This window comes from Gobius niger, assembly GCF_951799975.1.
Source record: "Gobius niger genome assembly, chromosome: 18".
Taxonomy (NCBI): Eukaryota; Metazoa; Chordata; class Actinopteri; order Gobiiformes; family Gobiidae; genus Gobius; species Gobius niger.
In genome coordinates this window covers 20,358,124-20,375,250 of record NC_136869.1, presented here as the reverse complement: position 1 = coordinate 20,375,250, position 17,127 = coordinate 20,358,124, and the positions used below count along the sequence as shown (strand labels likewise).

The 17,127-nt window shown below is 41.4% G+C and overlaps 1 protein-coding gene across 5 annotated transcripts in view; it reads left to right on the top strand.

The window, feature by feature from the left end:
- The window catches only part of abi1a (abl-interactor 1a), a 38,541-nt gene that overhangs the window by 7,609 nt on the left and 13,805 nt on the right, over nucleotides 1-17,127 (top strand). For all 5 annotated transcript variants that reach the window (XM_079575948.1, XM_079575947.1, XM_079575944.1 and 2 more), the window contains exons 2-3: nucleotides 3,636-3,803; nucleotides 15,484-15,660. In XM_079575948.1, coding sequence (XP_079432074.1) covers nucleotides 3,636-3,803; nucleotides 15,484-15,660 — 345 coding nt within the window. The remainder of the gene's footprint in view (nucleotides 1-3,635; nucleotides 3,804-15,483; nucleotides 15,661-17,127) is intronic.

Below are 17,127 nucleotides of genomic sequence, written 5' to 3'. Positions count from 1 at the left end.
GGAGATGAAAGACGCCCCCAAATCATTCCATAAACACTTGCATTATCCCCAGAGGTCCTATGAAAAGGATTTATTAAGGTAAAAAAGTTGCTTAGAACTGCTTTAAGAGTGGAAGCAGACTAGCCATGTGCCACTTTGTTTTTATTCACACTCCGTGGTATCGGACTTGTACCGCGTTTTACAGTACTTGTATTTGATTGTATTGAAAAGAATGGTACTGGAACAGCTCTAATAATGTATGGTGATTTGTGAATCAAATAGTGGATAACCTATTGGTTGAGCTGTACTCTCTGGTACTGCCTTTGTTCTACTCCTGTACATTTCAAGTTGCTTTTAAAGGATTTGGCACACTTTTCCATTATGCTAGCCAAAGCGATTGTGATGCATGATGACTTAATCAAAAAAAGCCCTATTGAGATGTTGGCTATTGGCTAATGCATTTGGTGGTGCAACCTTGGCTTTAGTTTTCTTCTTACTCATCATCAATTGCAGGCATTACTCATTGTGTCCACTTCTGCCTTTGTGGGTGTTTTCCAGTTATACCTCCTGTGACACTTAACTGCTTTTATTTCCAGAGAGAAAACATCCAGACACTTCCATCTTTCAATCTCCATGTAGCCGCCCCGACACTGGCTGGGGCATGATTAACTTCGGAGCACTTTGGCTGTTGAGGGCTGTTATCTCGCCGAACTGGATGAGCGGAAAAGGATTTTTCTTTTCTCTACTTCAGTGAAAACAGCCTTATCATGTGTCAGCCACTCCCTTTCCAAAATTAGAAGGAGCTCTGTTTGTGGTCAAGCCGTTTGGCCTGGAGTGGATTTCATTACATTCAATATTATTAAACTTATTTATAGCATATTTGGTTGCCTTGTCTAATCGTATATTGTTGTTGTGTCTCTGAGCAAGACTCTTAACTCTCATTTTGCTTGTTAGGGCTGCACATTTTTATGCAATTAAATCACAATTGCAGTTATTTGTTAGTTCAGTGTGATCATATCTATTTACCAGAATCAGCCCTATAACCTTTGGTCGTAAATGGTCTCGTATGGTTTCAGTTTTGAGCCTGGGAAATTTGCAGTAAAGCCAACTTCAAGTAAAGCAATGTGTTAAAATTGCACCAGGCATAACTGGGACTATTGGTTCAGTAGCCGCCTCAGAGTTTCCCTTCACTCCCAGCAACGATGAGATTAGGTGTGGAGTCGTCCTTTTCTAAACGGCTATGGTGCTGACTGCATGTTCAAACTGTCTGGCTTTTCTGCTGATATTCTTGTTATGTGGATTACAGGGATACTTTTTCTCCTTGAACTTGCATCTTAAACCGTCCTCAACGTCTTTGTTGTTACTAGATTTTGGTAAGGGTTATAATTTCTTGAGGAATGATCACAAGTTGTGGTTTTTAGTCTGTGGTTGTGGGCTGTGCATTGTGACTAAACACTGCCTATGATGAATGCGTTATGTGTCATACTGCAGAAAAATCAGACAAAAGTAGCCGGCAACATATATATATATATATATATACGAATAAAGAAACCTTTTATCGTGGTCTAATGGGACATACTCAACATCACCATTCTAGAAAGTAGAGATGCGTCATCAAGTAACATTAACAACAACAATTAGCTTGCGCTCGCTAACAGAGCATAAGTGCTTCTTACAAGATTACCATAGCACTGTGGTCATTCTTTTAACTAATGTCTTCAACAACTATACTGAAATGAGTGCACAGCCTCTTTGATTTTTTTATATGGTCACATTTATAGCTATAGATACACCATATTATACCTAATGTACTGTTTTGTGAACATCTATTGTCGTGTCAGTCAAGTTTTAGCCCTGCTACAGTCTTCGAAGTCATTTGTCCCATTGAGTTCTTTCTACATCCTGTCATGTCAGATGATCCGTGGGCTCTTGAGTAACAAATCTGGGCAGTTGAGGGATTTGTGCCCATTTGACCCCAATACTTGTACACTGGTCTTTGGATGTGAGCGGCTGTAACACCACATGTCTAAGATTTAACCAGGAGCCTGCATCATCATCGCATCTGTCCCCTCCCGCCCACGCTGACCCCCCTTCATGCGCTTTGGAGAGTTTCTTCACAAACAAAACAGACAGAGGCACAATGACACAATGCTGTCGAGGATCGGGCCATGTGTTGTTGAAAAGTTTTGGAGTTGGTTTTGAACTGAAGTAGAAGCTAGATAGAAAAACATGACAGAGATGTTGATGTTAGTGTTTTTTTGTAATTCTTTTAATGTTTTTTGTCAATAGAGCTCAGGGATTGTGTCGCTAAAGTGCGCTAGATAAATTGACCTCCCTACTTATGACATGGCTGTTGAATGACTTGTTCCATGATTTGTTGATGTTTTTAAATAGTTTTACCTAATGCTGCTCACAAGGAAAACTACAAATTTGTTCATAATGTTTCATTCAATCATTACGATGGTCATTTAAACTCTAATAGTACTTGAATAGCTGTTTTCTTCTGTTATCAGCAGCTACGTATCTTCAATTCTACAACTTCCAGCCCAGAGGTACACAGACATTGATCAGCTCTGTTTCTGGAACCCTCTGAATCTCCCACCACCTTACGCGCTCTAATCATGTTTCTGGCCCCCACATTCTCACTGCTTATCAAAGGCTAGTGCGGCAGCCCCCAGGCGTTGCTCTTTGGGCCGCCGTTCTTTACGAGTGGGCAGCACACAGGGAAGAGTGCTGAGATCAAAGATGGCCGCAGCTCAGATCTCCTCTCCAGTGCGTTTGATGTGACATGGTTAAAGCAGTGGGTTGTACAGTGTCTCCGCAGTAGCCACTTTGCTTTGGATATAATGAGTGATGATGGGAAAAGATGAGCCTAAAGTGAGGTTTATTACTGTAGATGGTGTCACAAGTTGCAGTATGTTGCGCAATTTGTTATTGTCTGGCAGACAGATCGACTGCTTGCACTTCTTCAAACTTCTTTTAGACGATTGTGGGCAGACTTTGAGAATATTCTAAACGTTTCAGAACGTGCTATATTAACTTGTTTTATTCATAACCCTGTTTAATTGCAGCCTTGCGTTGAAATGATCTTGTTCTAATGCAAACTCAACTGTTGATTGATACATTTGAGTTCCTTCTCTCTTTGAATTATAATTACAGGCTTATATATGACAATATATGGCATCTTTGTTATTCCATACAGTGCTCATATTAAATGAATGAGACTTTGCTGGACTGTACAGTGCAGAGTGTCAGCTGCTGGACTGTTACATCACCACAAATCCCTCTCACACAGGGCCTGGTATTTGGAGAATGACCGGGGGAGGAGTTCTTCACTGCACTATTGGCCCGTTTCCAACATGACCTCAAAAATATAAATGACCTGAAATGAATTGGATTTGATGTTGCATGAACTATGGCCTGTATTTTTTTGTAATTGGCGTCTTGATTTCAAGATTATCCATATAGGAGGTTTTGGAGGTTGTGTGGTTGTTCTATGAAGTGTAAGTTGAATCCCTTCCTCCTCGGGTCAAACTGCTGTGTCGTCCTTGTCTATAGAAGCTGTTGTAATATAGCTGCAGTAGTAGTTGTACTCCTGAGTCGTAATGTTAGACTACCTGATGTTTTACCCTCCTGTCTGTTCTTCTTCTGTACAGGCCCAGGACAAGCGGAAGGCCCTGGAGGAGACCAAAGCCTACACCACGCAGTCCCTGGCCAGCGTGGCGTACCAGATCAATGCCTTAGCCAACAATGTGCTGCAGCTGCTGGACATCCAGGCGTCCCAGCTGCGCCGAATGGAGTCTTCCATCAACCACATCTCCCAGGTACAACGCACACAGAGAGCAGACAATGGATTTGATGTTATTTATTCTGTTGAGCCTGTATCCATGGATTCTTTATTGGTTCATCTCTCTTGTCCAAGTGTGAGGCTGCTGCTGTGTTTGCTTTGGGAAGTCGGAGACATGGAGGAAAAATGCACTTCTGTTAGGCTACCAGAAAAGTACCACTAAAGTAGGTGTAGGTTTTGCGTTGACGAATATTGTTAACAAGTCAAACAATGTGTGCATCTTCTCTGGATTTTGTGTTTCTGCAGTTTTGCCTTTTTGTATTTCTCACTTTATAGTACAGTATCCATACATTAGAATTTATCCTCATCCAACTGGTTTTCTCCTCTCACTTCGTTAAATTGGCAAAGGGCGCTTCTTTGAGAGACCCTATGCCAGGAGTAGGCAACGTCAGGCCCGGGGGGCAAATCCGGCATAAAGCTTTTGGCCCACAAGAGGATTTTAAAGAAATATTATTTCATTAATCAGAGCCCAAATATGTGATAAAGTAATCTAAAATGTGGAAAATACTGTCAACATTTTCACATTTTCCGGCAAAACACCCCATTAGGTTATATAAAAATAATATTTGTAGAAAAAAATTGCTTTACTTTGGGCTACAATTGTGAGTTTCGGCCCTTGGCGTTTTGGCAATAAAGAAACGCGGCCCTCCACGACACAAACTTGCCTACCCCTGCCCTATGCTTACAGTAGAATTAGCTACAAGTTGACAGTGTTCCCCTCTTATTATTTGTAAGCTTTTCCCTTCTGCCTTTGAATGTCATTCCAATTGATTTATCTGTGTGACTTACAATAATGAATTGTGGAAATGATAAAAATCCATATTCATGATGTTGTGTGCTTGTTAGCTTAGCATTAGCAGCCCTCAGTCAATTTGCTAAGCGCTTTTTCTATATTAATGAGAGTAATTTTCACTCTTCTACATTGTTATGTTGTTGAATATTGCCACATTGCCTGTGATTGCCTGATATAATTGACTTTATAATGTCTTACTTCGCTTCCATTTTAACTATTAGCCGAATAGTTTTTCTTCTAACCTCTCTCACTTTTGTTTCTCACATCTGAAATTACTTAGTTATGTCTTTGTTTGCATGGTTCACCAGAACATTTATATTAAGACACAGAAGTTTCCTCTGTCAATAGTGCATGAGGAAGTACAGCTTTATCATGGGAACCCACCAATTACAGTAGCTGCAAGCCTTTTGACCACCAATGAACCTTTTTGTTTGTCAGTACTTCTGCATAGTCATTAAAAGAAAACATTGCAAGCTTTGTTTACATATCTCGAGGCATATATAATATTGCAAGGCCTTTTCCGTATTTTGAATTGCTAGCTGTCATTGGGAGATCTGAGCCACCATATGAAAACATGGTGTTAATCACAGTTTTTGAATCCAAATAAGTCAGCTTAGCTTACCCACTTGCATTAAATAAAGTTATAGCCTCAGCCTGTAATGACCTAAGTATTTTCCTTTCCTCACTTGACTCTTGCCATGTGCAGGTAATCCAATGAAAGCATTAAGGGCTTAGACAAATCAAACAGAGACACCAGGTGGAATCTCAAGTATTTCTAAAATGGGCCTCTTAAAAAAATAAAATAAACAAAACTCTAAACATTTAACTTTTTTAGTTTTACTTTGTTTGGCTTTTCCATGCATTGTTTGGCGTAATACTAATACTAAGGTAAATGGTCTCAATTTAGATTTGGAAGAGAGATTGAAGCCGATAAAGCAATGAATTCATAACGCGATTCAGTAAAAGCCAAGCCCATTATTCCTTTTCAACACACAAAAGTTGTTCATCTTGTAGCTTGAAATCCACTCACTTTGAGGATGGAGGCGGTGATGGAGGAATGGGGGGAAAAGTATTGCCAGATCCTCACAGTTAGACCACGATAAAATGTTTTCATCATCTTATATATATATATATATCGCCCACTCTCAGGTTGACAGACAAACAGGAGATGCAGGATGACAAGCAAAGACGCAGCATATTTGTGCTCCTCCAGATTTCCAGGCAGAGCCAAGGTCGCCACATCGCCGGTGCTTTCTCTCCATCGCCATGACAACCCCCCCCCTAGCCCTGTCGGAAAAGCTGATGAAACAGAATTCGACATGGAGATTTAGATAAAAGAGACCAAAGTGTATTGAGCTTTAGTGTGTATTGTTTTCGAGCCAAGATCAGGGTAGGATGGGTTCAGTATCCATTAAAACAGGCTCTGTACTGTCCAGGATAACTATGATGGTGGATCTGGCAACCTTCCACGAAAGAGGTTCAGAAGAGAGCAGTGCAGATGAAACCTCGCTGTAAATTAGGGATCGTGTGGGCCTTTCTGTGTGGAGTTTACTTTCCATGTTCTCCTGGATGGATTTCCTCAGTGTCTGGTTTTCCCCACCAACCCAGAAAACATGCATATTTATATTTTTTTTCATCATTGTCACTACGCCATCTATTACTATTAGTCAAGTTAGCGCAGTTAATTCCATTGTCTAATTGATACCGGGTTCATCTCTATTCCTCAACTGTTTTTCCATCATGATTCAGATGCTGTAAAACAAGTTAGATTCTTCTTAGACCAATCACAGCCATTTCTCTAGGATATCTCCTCATTATCTTGTCTTATTCATGGGAGCTGTTGTACCTCCTTGAAAAGTCACTTCAGGTTAGCTGACTGTCAACAAAGGCACGTCCTCTTTGGATTGCCTGATTTGGATCTGGAGCACCAACTTCATCTGATAACGATCGTCGCTCCGGGGAAACAACTTTGTGCTTATTCCCATATTTTCCCTCATTTGCATAACTCGTCTGCTCGCCTTTATGAATGATTTAGCAGCTTGGGTTGGCAGATGATGTCTTGATAAACCCCAAACGTCTTTTTTAGCAGACACGCTGCACTTCTTTGTCTGGTTTCTAAAAGGAAAAAAAAGACAGATAGAAGGTGCTATAGTGTGAGCAGTGTGTGTTTTAGTTTTGTGTCCACAGCTTCCCTGGCACAAACTGACAAAATGATTGCACTATTCCTTCCATATGGCCTCTCTGGCTATCCCCAATTATGCAATCTACTGAGACTCTAGCAATGTAGGCTCAAGGATACAAAAACAATTTTCATGTTTGGTGTTTTGGTGGCGATGACTTAAGGTTGTGAGCAGGCTTTTTCTCATGGGAGGTTGTGGAGTGGACTGTGTGGTGTGTTTTGCATTGTTCAAACCACAATGCCATAGGCTCTTGTCCGGGCGTGGCTGCCTATTGCTCCCTCCAATCAAGAGAAAGACGGCATTTCGCAATATTGCAGCATTATTGCATATCTATCAAAGAAAGATGTTCCTAACTGTCCCCAGAAGAAAGTGCATCCTCCTCATTTGGCACTTACTCATGTATAGTGGGTGATACAGCGCTGTGCATTGTCTGCCACCTCCACTTTTTCCGTTCAAATCTTTTCAGGAGAACCTAGCATTACATGTTTTAGGTTGATGGGTTGCAGAAAGGCCCCACATAGTCTAATTGAACCATTCTAATTGTGGGACGGCAGTGGAAAAATAACTATGCTACTGTGCCACCACCCCTTTATGTGTAGCTCTGCATCTTTTTAGTGAACAAGAAAATCTAAAATCTATCTTAATTTATCAAGTTGCTTTTTTCAACAGTTGGCACCAAAATGATTATTTCATTATTATGCTTTTTTGCAGTCATTTATTAATGATCACTATCTTATACTTGATACTTGACTGATTTAGGAAATGCTCGAAAGCAGCTTATTCAAATGTTCCTGAACCCACTCTGCACAAGTGGATATTTCGCTCCCCTCGTCGATCTGTAGAGCTCATATTTCCTCCGCTGCAGAGCAGAAGTGTGCCTTTGCTGCAGGTGCACGGCGGCAGAACTTGGCACTGTCAGGTGTTTGTTGCATGTCACCTCTCGTGCTGTCATTTCCTTTCAGCGGCACCAGCGCCGAGGCCCAGGGGCTGACGGGAGAATGGGGCCCTCCACCGAGCACCGCGTGTGAAGTGGCTGCTAAGAGACTGCAAACAGTGCCAGCTTTGTCAGGGCAAATGAAGAGAAAAGACTTCAATTAGGAGCCTGACGCGGAAACGGAGCAGAGGTGCTTGTTTCAGAAAGGAAATTACGCTTGAGTAGTGTTCGAAAGCACGAAAATAATCCCAATCTGATCTGCAACCATTAGAAACCACATTTAAGAAGCAGTGGTGACAGGTGGTTGTTCTGTGGCTGATTTTCCTCAATACTGTTTAAGTTGTTTATTATAAAACTACAATAGGATAGATAAAAACACATGAATTCTAATTTCAATTATGAAGAAAGTAGTAGATGCTCCCCTCAGCCGTGAGCATATCTCTACACTTCCACAACACAGTCCCATCACCCGCACTCCAACTGTTTGGTTCACGCTTCTCCGTGTCGCTGCTGGCTACTGTTCGATTGTTTTGGCTCCTTTCCACTCCTCCGTGACTCTTCATCTGGCGGTCTAAAAACGCACATGTGAATTCCAGAGGAGAGCTGCCTGGCCCTCTGACCTCCCGTAGAGCAAGAATGGCATTTGTCCAAACAGGAAATGAACTTGTATGTTTGCATCTGGTTTTGTGCGGTTCTGTTGCGGTCAATGCCTGCCTGACTGTGTATTTTGGTCTCTTTCTTCTGCATGTTGGTGGTCTCCTCTCTTTTTCTTATACTGAGAAAAGTATTGAGTTTGTTTGGTTTTGAGGTGTTCATACAGTTCAATATGTTGTCGAAGGGGGCGGAATGCAAGAGTTTTATACTTGATACATGTTTTGATTGAATTTGTAGTTTCTCAGGTGGTCTAAATCTTTTTTATTTTTTGAATTAAAAGGGCCTTTAAAGGGACCTCCATTTTTTTGTATTTGAAAATGTATAAAATTAGGTAAAACTTTGAGCGCCCTTTTGGATGGTTTTACTTCCAGAGATTATATCTTGTGTCTAGCTTAATGTTTGACCACTGCATATATAGATTTTATGGTCTTTACTGAATGCTTTTTTGGCTGGAATTCAAATGTCAGCTTGGCAAATGTCCGCCGAGGTGTTTCCATATGTGCTGTGTTAGCAAACAACGCATCGACCTTGGCACCGCGACTTGTTTTTTCTCTCGACGGGGAGTGGGAGAGACGCTTTCCGATACTCCCAGCCTCCGCTCCTGGCCTCTTGCACTTTTGGGTTGCTACATTTTACCAGTGGAATCCAGTTTACGAGGGATGTTAAACAAGCAGCAGCCCAACTGGAAGTCCCCAAGGGTCTTTTTGACCTCCCATTTTGGTAGTGCTCCAGCATGCTCTGAATATTTTTTGGACCCTGTTAAGTCCTGATGATAGGCTGTGAAAGGCATTTGGGGCTTTAGTAGTTGCCACAAACATGACATTGCAGTAAAGGTTCCAGCTTGTGACCGGAAGTGCTGTGGTTATGTAGGACAGGATGCCCCAGGGCAGTCTTTGTCTCCTGCGTCGACCCCATGCACTGTCACATGATTGACATATAGGGTCATGGGATTGACTTGGTGGTAAAAGGAAATGGAGTGTGAGAGACGGCTATGGCCAAGTGGAGCGTCACTGAATACAGTAACTTTGGGACGGTGGTGAAAAAGACCCTACGTAATTAATTCTTTAGTATATTTTCTGCCATTTTGTCACGACAAACTTAAAATTATTTAAGTTGACAGCCTTCATGGAGTTGATTGACGATAGAGTAATACGATTAAACTGATGATAAAGAGTCCTCTACAAATAACACTCGCAATACGGTAAAGATATTTATAATGCGTAATGTGTAGACAATTGTACTTACATTTGGCATTTCAGTTCACACAGTGCACACTTTAAACATGTCCAGAAGTAGTAACTTTTGAGAGAAGACTGAAACTCTTAATGAACTCCTAAACTAATAGGTTACAAAATACATTCTCAGAGCTATCTTGAGGCATAAACTACACCTTTAGCAGATTTCACACTATTCCAGTTTTGTAGATTTAGGAAATATTACTATAGATATAAATAACAGGTTTATGTCTGTTTTTTCTTTTTTTTTTTTCTTAATTTGTCATTATCATGCAGAAAATCAATGTGAGTGAAGTATTTGGTTCCTTGCCCTAAACTGGTAAAAAAAAAAAATACAAAGGTTTATATCTAAAATATACAAACAGTACTTCAGGTTTCGGGGGGTGCTGGTACTCTGGAGACGTTGTGTTTTGTGATATTGATGTTTGAATGATCACACCTGTGAGAGGCGAGAGCTTCTGTAATGTGATTGTGCTTTACTTGCAGTAATTTTAAGAGAATCAAATATGGCGCCTGTCTTTTTCATGCTGTAATTTCACTTATTTCACTACGTCCTCCAAAACCAGCACATATATCATCACTTAGCACAATTATTCACCAATAAAATGTGTGAGTTTCATCAACTTGCCATGGTTAGTTTTCCAGTGATGTAAAGAAATGTACCATGAATTTAGCCAAACTTGGCTCTTTTTCAAACTTCAGAGAAAATAGGAAGTTGAGAGGGCGAGCGGTCTCTGCTGATTGGTCAAATGCCACAGTAGTCTGATCTGTCATGTAGGGTGATCTTTACCTTACTGATGTGCAGCAGGGAGGCCATATGTAAAGTGTGCGGAAATAACCAAAAATAGTCACTTGCCCTATAAAGGGTTAACTAGGCCAATAACAGACCACTACTATATCCGAGCCTGCTACAGTCTAAAGGCGTGGCTACTGCCAAACGCCCCACATTGTTCTTTTTTCCCGTCCAAGCTCAATTCTCTAGTGTAACCCCAAAGCACTGTGCATTTCCCAGTTTCGAAGTGATGCAACAAAACCCAACAGAGTAATTACATCGTTTCCACATTTCACATATTCTCTCACTAATTTACTGTACTTCCCACAGGAAATCTGCAAAGTGACTGTGGTACTAAAGCGGGCCAGACAGGATGAACATAAGTGGGTGGAAGAAAAAGTGCTTTATCCTCTATTGACCGTTTCCACCTGCTAGCAAGCCCCGAGAACGGAGGTCCAAATGTCTTTAACAGATATACTTCATTCCTTATTAGCGCCTTTTAGTACCACGGAGTGGTCCAATTTCAAGCTTATCTTAGCGCTTAGCCAGAAATAGCTGCTAATAAAATGGCCTATTTAGCAAGTGTAGCCACATCTTATTTAAGCCAGCGCAACTGAGGCTTGACAATGTTCCTGGACAGCAAAAGAAATGAAGCCGAGGACTCTCCGACGTGTGTGGCATGTTTTTTAGGAAAATAAAATGTTTCCAAGCCAAGACTGTACCAATCCTGGATGGAAAAAAACCTTTCCAACCAAACGTGACCAATAATACCCAATGTTACCACTTAGCCATTGATTTATTGTTGACAAGCGGTGCAGAGAAACCATAATTCAAAAGTGAGTGTTAGCATTCAGGTTAGCTTTAGAAACAAACACTACTACAGTAAGATAAGCATGAGCATAATTAGCATGACCACATTTAGCTAGCTGTTTTATGTACATTTAGTATGTTCAGAAGCTAAAGGCTACATGCTAACTTGCCAATGAAAACAACTATGGGGTTTTAAGTCTATCATTAGCCGTTGGCCCATTTGTCTGCTGGTTAGCCGCAGATGCTCACAGATACTTTGGTATGTTGGGTGTGTTTGTATACTATAGTCTGCTTTTCCCTAAGCTAACTTGCTGAAGATGCCACAGAGCATGCCTTTTACAAGTTTTTTTTTTTTTTTTACTTTGTGCAGAGGTGGCATTTTCACGTTGAGATCATCCCCAGTGCCAGAATGCTGAAATAGTACTTTTATTTTTTTCCAACAAGAGCTGAAGTGAAACCAGCTGGCCCTTTCTCTTGTAAAGTTTCGAGATGTGTTATTCTTGTACCGCTCTCTTCAAACAAAACATGGAGTGGGCAGTTGTCAAGTTGATCGCAACACCGGCAGATCTACGGTCCGCTGCTGATGTTGCAAGGAAGTTTGATGGTTTGATGTTGGATGTTTTTTTCAAATAGTGCTGGCCATGTTGTCTAGAGAAGTGTAGATCAATCCGGAGAAGTGTAAATCAATCCAGACAAGGCGCACTTGGTCTTAAGATATCACGGAACTAATGCTGACCATATGCGGTGCACGCAAGGTGTTTTTATTGTTTTGGTGCGTGCTAACCCCAAACATATGAGAAAGGAACATACCTGAGTTTATTATTTTCACATGGGCTTACCTTTATGTCAGAAGCTTTTGCATTTGAGCCACAGTTAGGTGAGGTACTGTGGTGGAAAGTAAGTACACATTAGGTTTCATTTTGAATACTGCTTACTTTCACTTCACTTTGGCCTTTGGTCTCATCATTTCTTCTATGTATCATGAGGTCATTTATCATTGGTAAAAAACATCTGCCTCTGGTTTTTGACCCTTCAGTCCGTACAAATAACTGACTCTCTGTCACTTTTGGATCAAGAGGGCTTCGTCTGGGTTCAAAAGAAGTGATTCACCCTAAATATTTGGCCACTTGTTGCTCCTGACAACCCAGCATGAATCTGCTGTGGCAAACCCACTTGACTGACTCACTCACCAAAACGGGCTTTTGGCGTAAACCTGTTGGTGACTGTTTTAGGTATGAGCAAGTCTACCAGCTATTTGGAAAGCAGGGTGTAAATTATAGAACACTAAATCAATTTCGAAACAGGAACACGTCATTGAAAAATATGTAGATTTGTTCAGTGCTTGTATAAAATCTATTAACCCTATAGTTTAGCTTGAAACCTCTACAAACATGTTCTGAAATGCTTTTGATTCATATAGTAGATACACAGTTCATATTTCGATCGTATCTCAAAAGTAAGTGCTCCTGAACGTGACACTAAACTATCACATTTCACACAAATCAAATCCCAACATCATAATCAGAACATTTGCAATTAGTTCACCCCTCCAATGAAGTGGTACATCACGCTAGACAAGTGACTGGAGGTTAGGTAAATGTTACACAGTAAAAGGGAAAAGCCAAATAAGCTAAATGTTTTCAGTCTCCAGAGAAACAGGTTTAAAACATGCGCAGCAGATGTGACTCAGTGTTTTCAAAAGGCATCAATCTCTCCAACACAACCTCACTGAGACACACAAGCCTCTCACTGAACTGTGTGTCTCAAAGTCTTTCCAAGTTGTTTGGACAATGGCGACCCACCAAAGTGGAAGGTTTCTGTAAAGATGTTGTTGAATACTCCTTGTCACCACTTACGTAAGAGCAGCTCGGTTCTATTCTGCGAGCCTGCAGGAAGGAGGTGGACTCCGAGCCACGTCTTTACTTCCCCTGGTCGCCAGCTGCGATACTGTTTGTCCACATGCTCCCCCCCGATAAGAGGAACATGCGTCTATTCCAAGTTCAGACTAAAATAATTCAACCAAGAGATGCTTCAGTGGAAAAAGTCTTGATCCAACTTCCTTATTTGCCCCTTGTCTATGTATTAAGTCTAGATTAGAATGAATGGAATTATTTGACTAATTATGCAAATGTTGTATATTGCTTCAGGTTTTGGCAAGTTACAATCAAGTAGATGACTATTCTGACATGTATTTGTGAAGACCACTTGTTTGAAGGAGAAATGTTCAGCTGGAAAAGGAATTTTAAGTAAGAACCTAAACCAATCAAGGAAGCAAGATTTATAGAGGCTTAGACTTGCTAATACCGCATACATATTTGTGAAAAAGTCTGTGGCCTTTATAATAAGAAAGCACTGTGGCTGACTTTGGCTTTGGCTTTTTGTACAGTAAAGCTCTTCCAGCCTTGCGTTTGGCACAGATCTTTTAGCCATTGTCCCTGCACTGTGGACTGTGTTTGTATCTCTCTCTTTATCCTGCACCAGTGGAGCGCTTGGACAGTTTAAATTGGGGCTTGTGTTAAAATGGAACTTTAGCCACTTGTTTGGGTTTGCTATAGTGGTTGGGCTCCCGCACTCCTACTTTAGGTTCAACAAAGATGTCCACTGTCAACACCTCTGCCTTTTGTCATTTTACTGGCATAACACAAGTCATTGGATCAGGGCAGGAATCTCTCTGGGAGCAATTATGCTTCATCGACTTATTAAATATGGATTTGCCTTTTCTCTGGCATCTGGGGGGATTTGCTTCCTGTTCCTTTTGTGTCCAGGAGGAAGTCTGCTTTGCATCATTTCTCATAGAGCCTGATGTTCACTGTCATGTCTGGGGGTTAAATCTGATTGAGAATGCCCCTTTTGTCCCTAGGTTTTCCAGATATGCCAGACTACAGTATAGTGGTTGTTATGGCAATATTGACTACTGCAGTACAGTGTGCTTTGTCTGGTCAAAGGGTATTACTGTCTGATATTATTTGAGCAATGGTCAAAAATATGACAGAGAAAGGAGTACAGGTGCATTAAACACAGAATTTCAGTGTATTTGTTTGAAATAAATGCTTATTGGCCATTACTTTTCTGGGGCCACAGTTTTGGACTGTAGGGGCACGGCCTGACTACAGCGCGTACGGGGGCGCTTCAAGGAAACAAGGTTGGGAACCAGTCCATTGGTCTAAGACTTATTTATTAAAGTCACACTTTGCTTTTAAACAAATGGTGAGTCACAAGACCAGAACACACTGCATATAAGAAATCCGACGGCAGGAAAGTGAAGTGTATTTTTAGAAACAAGTCCCAGGGCCGGCTGAGGAAACCCCAAAGGGCGCCCGCAGGGTTAGAGTTGGTGACAACTGGCAGTGGACATGGTCTATTTGTTTCACACTCTGCTGCATTTAAAACAAAGGACTGATGCAAAGAAATTCACTCAATAAATTGGGTATCTCAGCTTTAAGCCTTCATTTAGTTCCTGTTTTGCTGTTGAATACACCCATTATAGGTCATATCTAGTCCTGTTTTGTCCGATGTTTAAAGGTACACAACGATTGGCAGTTATTGCACATCCCTTGATGTGATATTATGTTGCAGCTCCACTACAGCGCTAGACTACAGAATACAGTGCAAAGTTCAAAGACAGGCGAGCTCCAAACCAGTGTGGTATGACAGGAATCCTCTGTTGGCTCTTTTCACTCACTCCGTCCTCATGTGAGTGCTGGGCAGCTGCGGAACACAACATGCATCACACTTACGAGCACTGTGTGAAGAAGAGGATAAAAACATATGGAACTTACAATATGAGCATTGTTTTGGATTGTAAGTTGAATTTATTTCAGTATTTATTTACACAATCTATGGTAAAGTAAATATTACAACTTTATCACGCCATAATGAATCAATATTTTGGTTCTAGATTGTGCCACCTAAAGTAAAACAAGCATTGTAATATTGTCAGTTTAATGTCGCTGTCATAAAGTGGATTGTAGAAACGAGTTTGAATTAAATCTCCCTCATTGCCGTTCGGGAATGAGAGAAATCAGGTACAGCTGCTTTGAAGCCTGTGCTAAAAAATTCATTACCATCTAGGCAAATCTCTCATTACTGCCCGGGTAAGGGTCAGCAATTTCATATCCATATTAATTTGTGCTCACTTCAGTGCAAAGATTAAGTCCCCAATTTAATTAAAACTGCCTGTGACAAGTTCACCAAATCCCACGGCTCCCAATGAACTTGCGCATTTATTAACAATTCGTCTCAATGTGTTTCTCTTTTTTTCCCCTTTCCTTCTCCCCAGACGGTGGACATTCATAAAGAGAAAGTGGCCCGGCGGGAGATCGGGATCCTGACCACCAACAAGAACACGGCGAGAACTCATAAGATCATAGCCCCCGCCAACATGGAGCGGCCGGTCAGGTACATCCGGAAACCCATCGACTACAATCTGCTGGACGATGTGGGCCACGGAGTCAAGGTGAGTTGTTTTTGCAGTTTTTTTTTTTGAATCCTCATGTGTTTACATTAACAGATGCATGGGGTTTGGTGTGGTTCACAGTGTCTAATGAGTGCAGCTTTTGCAAACATTACATTAACTTGTTTTGCATTGTCAAATTGATGCCAACACGCAAAATTACTACATTTCTCCTTTCGATACAATAGCTCCTTAACAGCCAGTCAAAGCAATACTATTTGATTCAACCGTTTCTTGGCTCCAATTTCCTCTCCTCCCCCACACCTATTGTTGCCTAAAGGTATTCCTATCCCTTGTTTTTATCTACTTATTTTTTTCCCCTTCGCCGAGTCTTCCCGCGCTTTCATCTTCACAGCGCGGAGTACTCTGACCCCACAGAAATGCGTCCCGCGTGGGTTGGCTGAAACGGGCCGGGGGTGCAGAAAGTAGAGATGGATCTGAAAAGCGATTACATCACACAGAAAGACTCTATTCTTGGCTGACACATATTCGCGGGAGGTTTTTAAAGCCACTCAGACCCATCTTGCCCTCGTTATCTGCTTCTCGGGTTTTTCAAGGAACTATATACGATTGCGTTAGCGTCTCTACCCCCCGCCATACAACGCATTTTTGAAGTTGAAAGTGAGCGTGGGTCGTCCCGGCAGCAGCTGGCGATGACATCATTTCCCGATGGCAGCGGCCGATTGGTTCCCTGTCCATCCCGCGGTCCATCAATCAGCTAATCAATCGCGGCTGCCACACAAATCACATTAGAGAGCAGCCATGAGGGTCCAGTAGTGCGATGGACACTGGATAAGTAAAGGGTAAAAGCCATTGTGCTGCTCTGAATGGTGTTTCTATACAGTCCATGGTGCCAAGGAGCAACTGTTAATGTCACTTCAAGCAGTCAGTAAAGTTGTTTTCCCAGCAGTCCGAGCATGCTTTCACAAAATGTTACTCGGATACTGAAATGGAACAAAGCCCTACCAGAACCAGGAAACACTATTGTATCTGATTTCTTGAATTGACAAAACTCGCTAGGGAGAATCCGACTGCCAAACTCCTGCAAACTCCCAAATTTCCCACAGTTTAAGATGCAGACCAATGCTCCAAAAACCTCTGGCATTCAAAAGTTTCGACTGTTATTTTGCAACATAAATGAAAGATCATGCTTTTTTTTGGGTTCAACTTCAATGCAGTACAATTTACTCAAATGCTGACCATAACTTAAAGCCACAACATAACATTTCAGCCAATGAATCGAAGTAGAAGCATTTATTTTATTGCAGAAAAATAAGTGTCTTTCAAGAGCGGCTCACCTCTCCTCAGACCTGACTGTAACTTAGCCGACATATATAGGAGCTATATTCCATTTCCTTATAAAAATAGGGTCTTCCTTTTAACTCTATTATAGATTTATCCACCTATATTTTAACCCTGACTGGCTTTAGTTCTTCAATATCCCACGCATTGATCATTACATCCATCTCC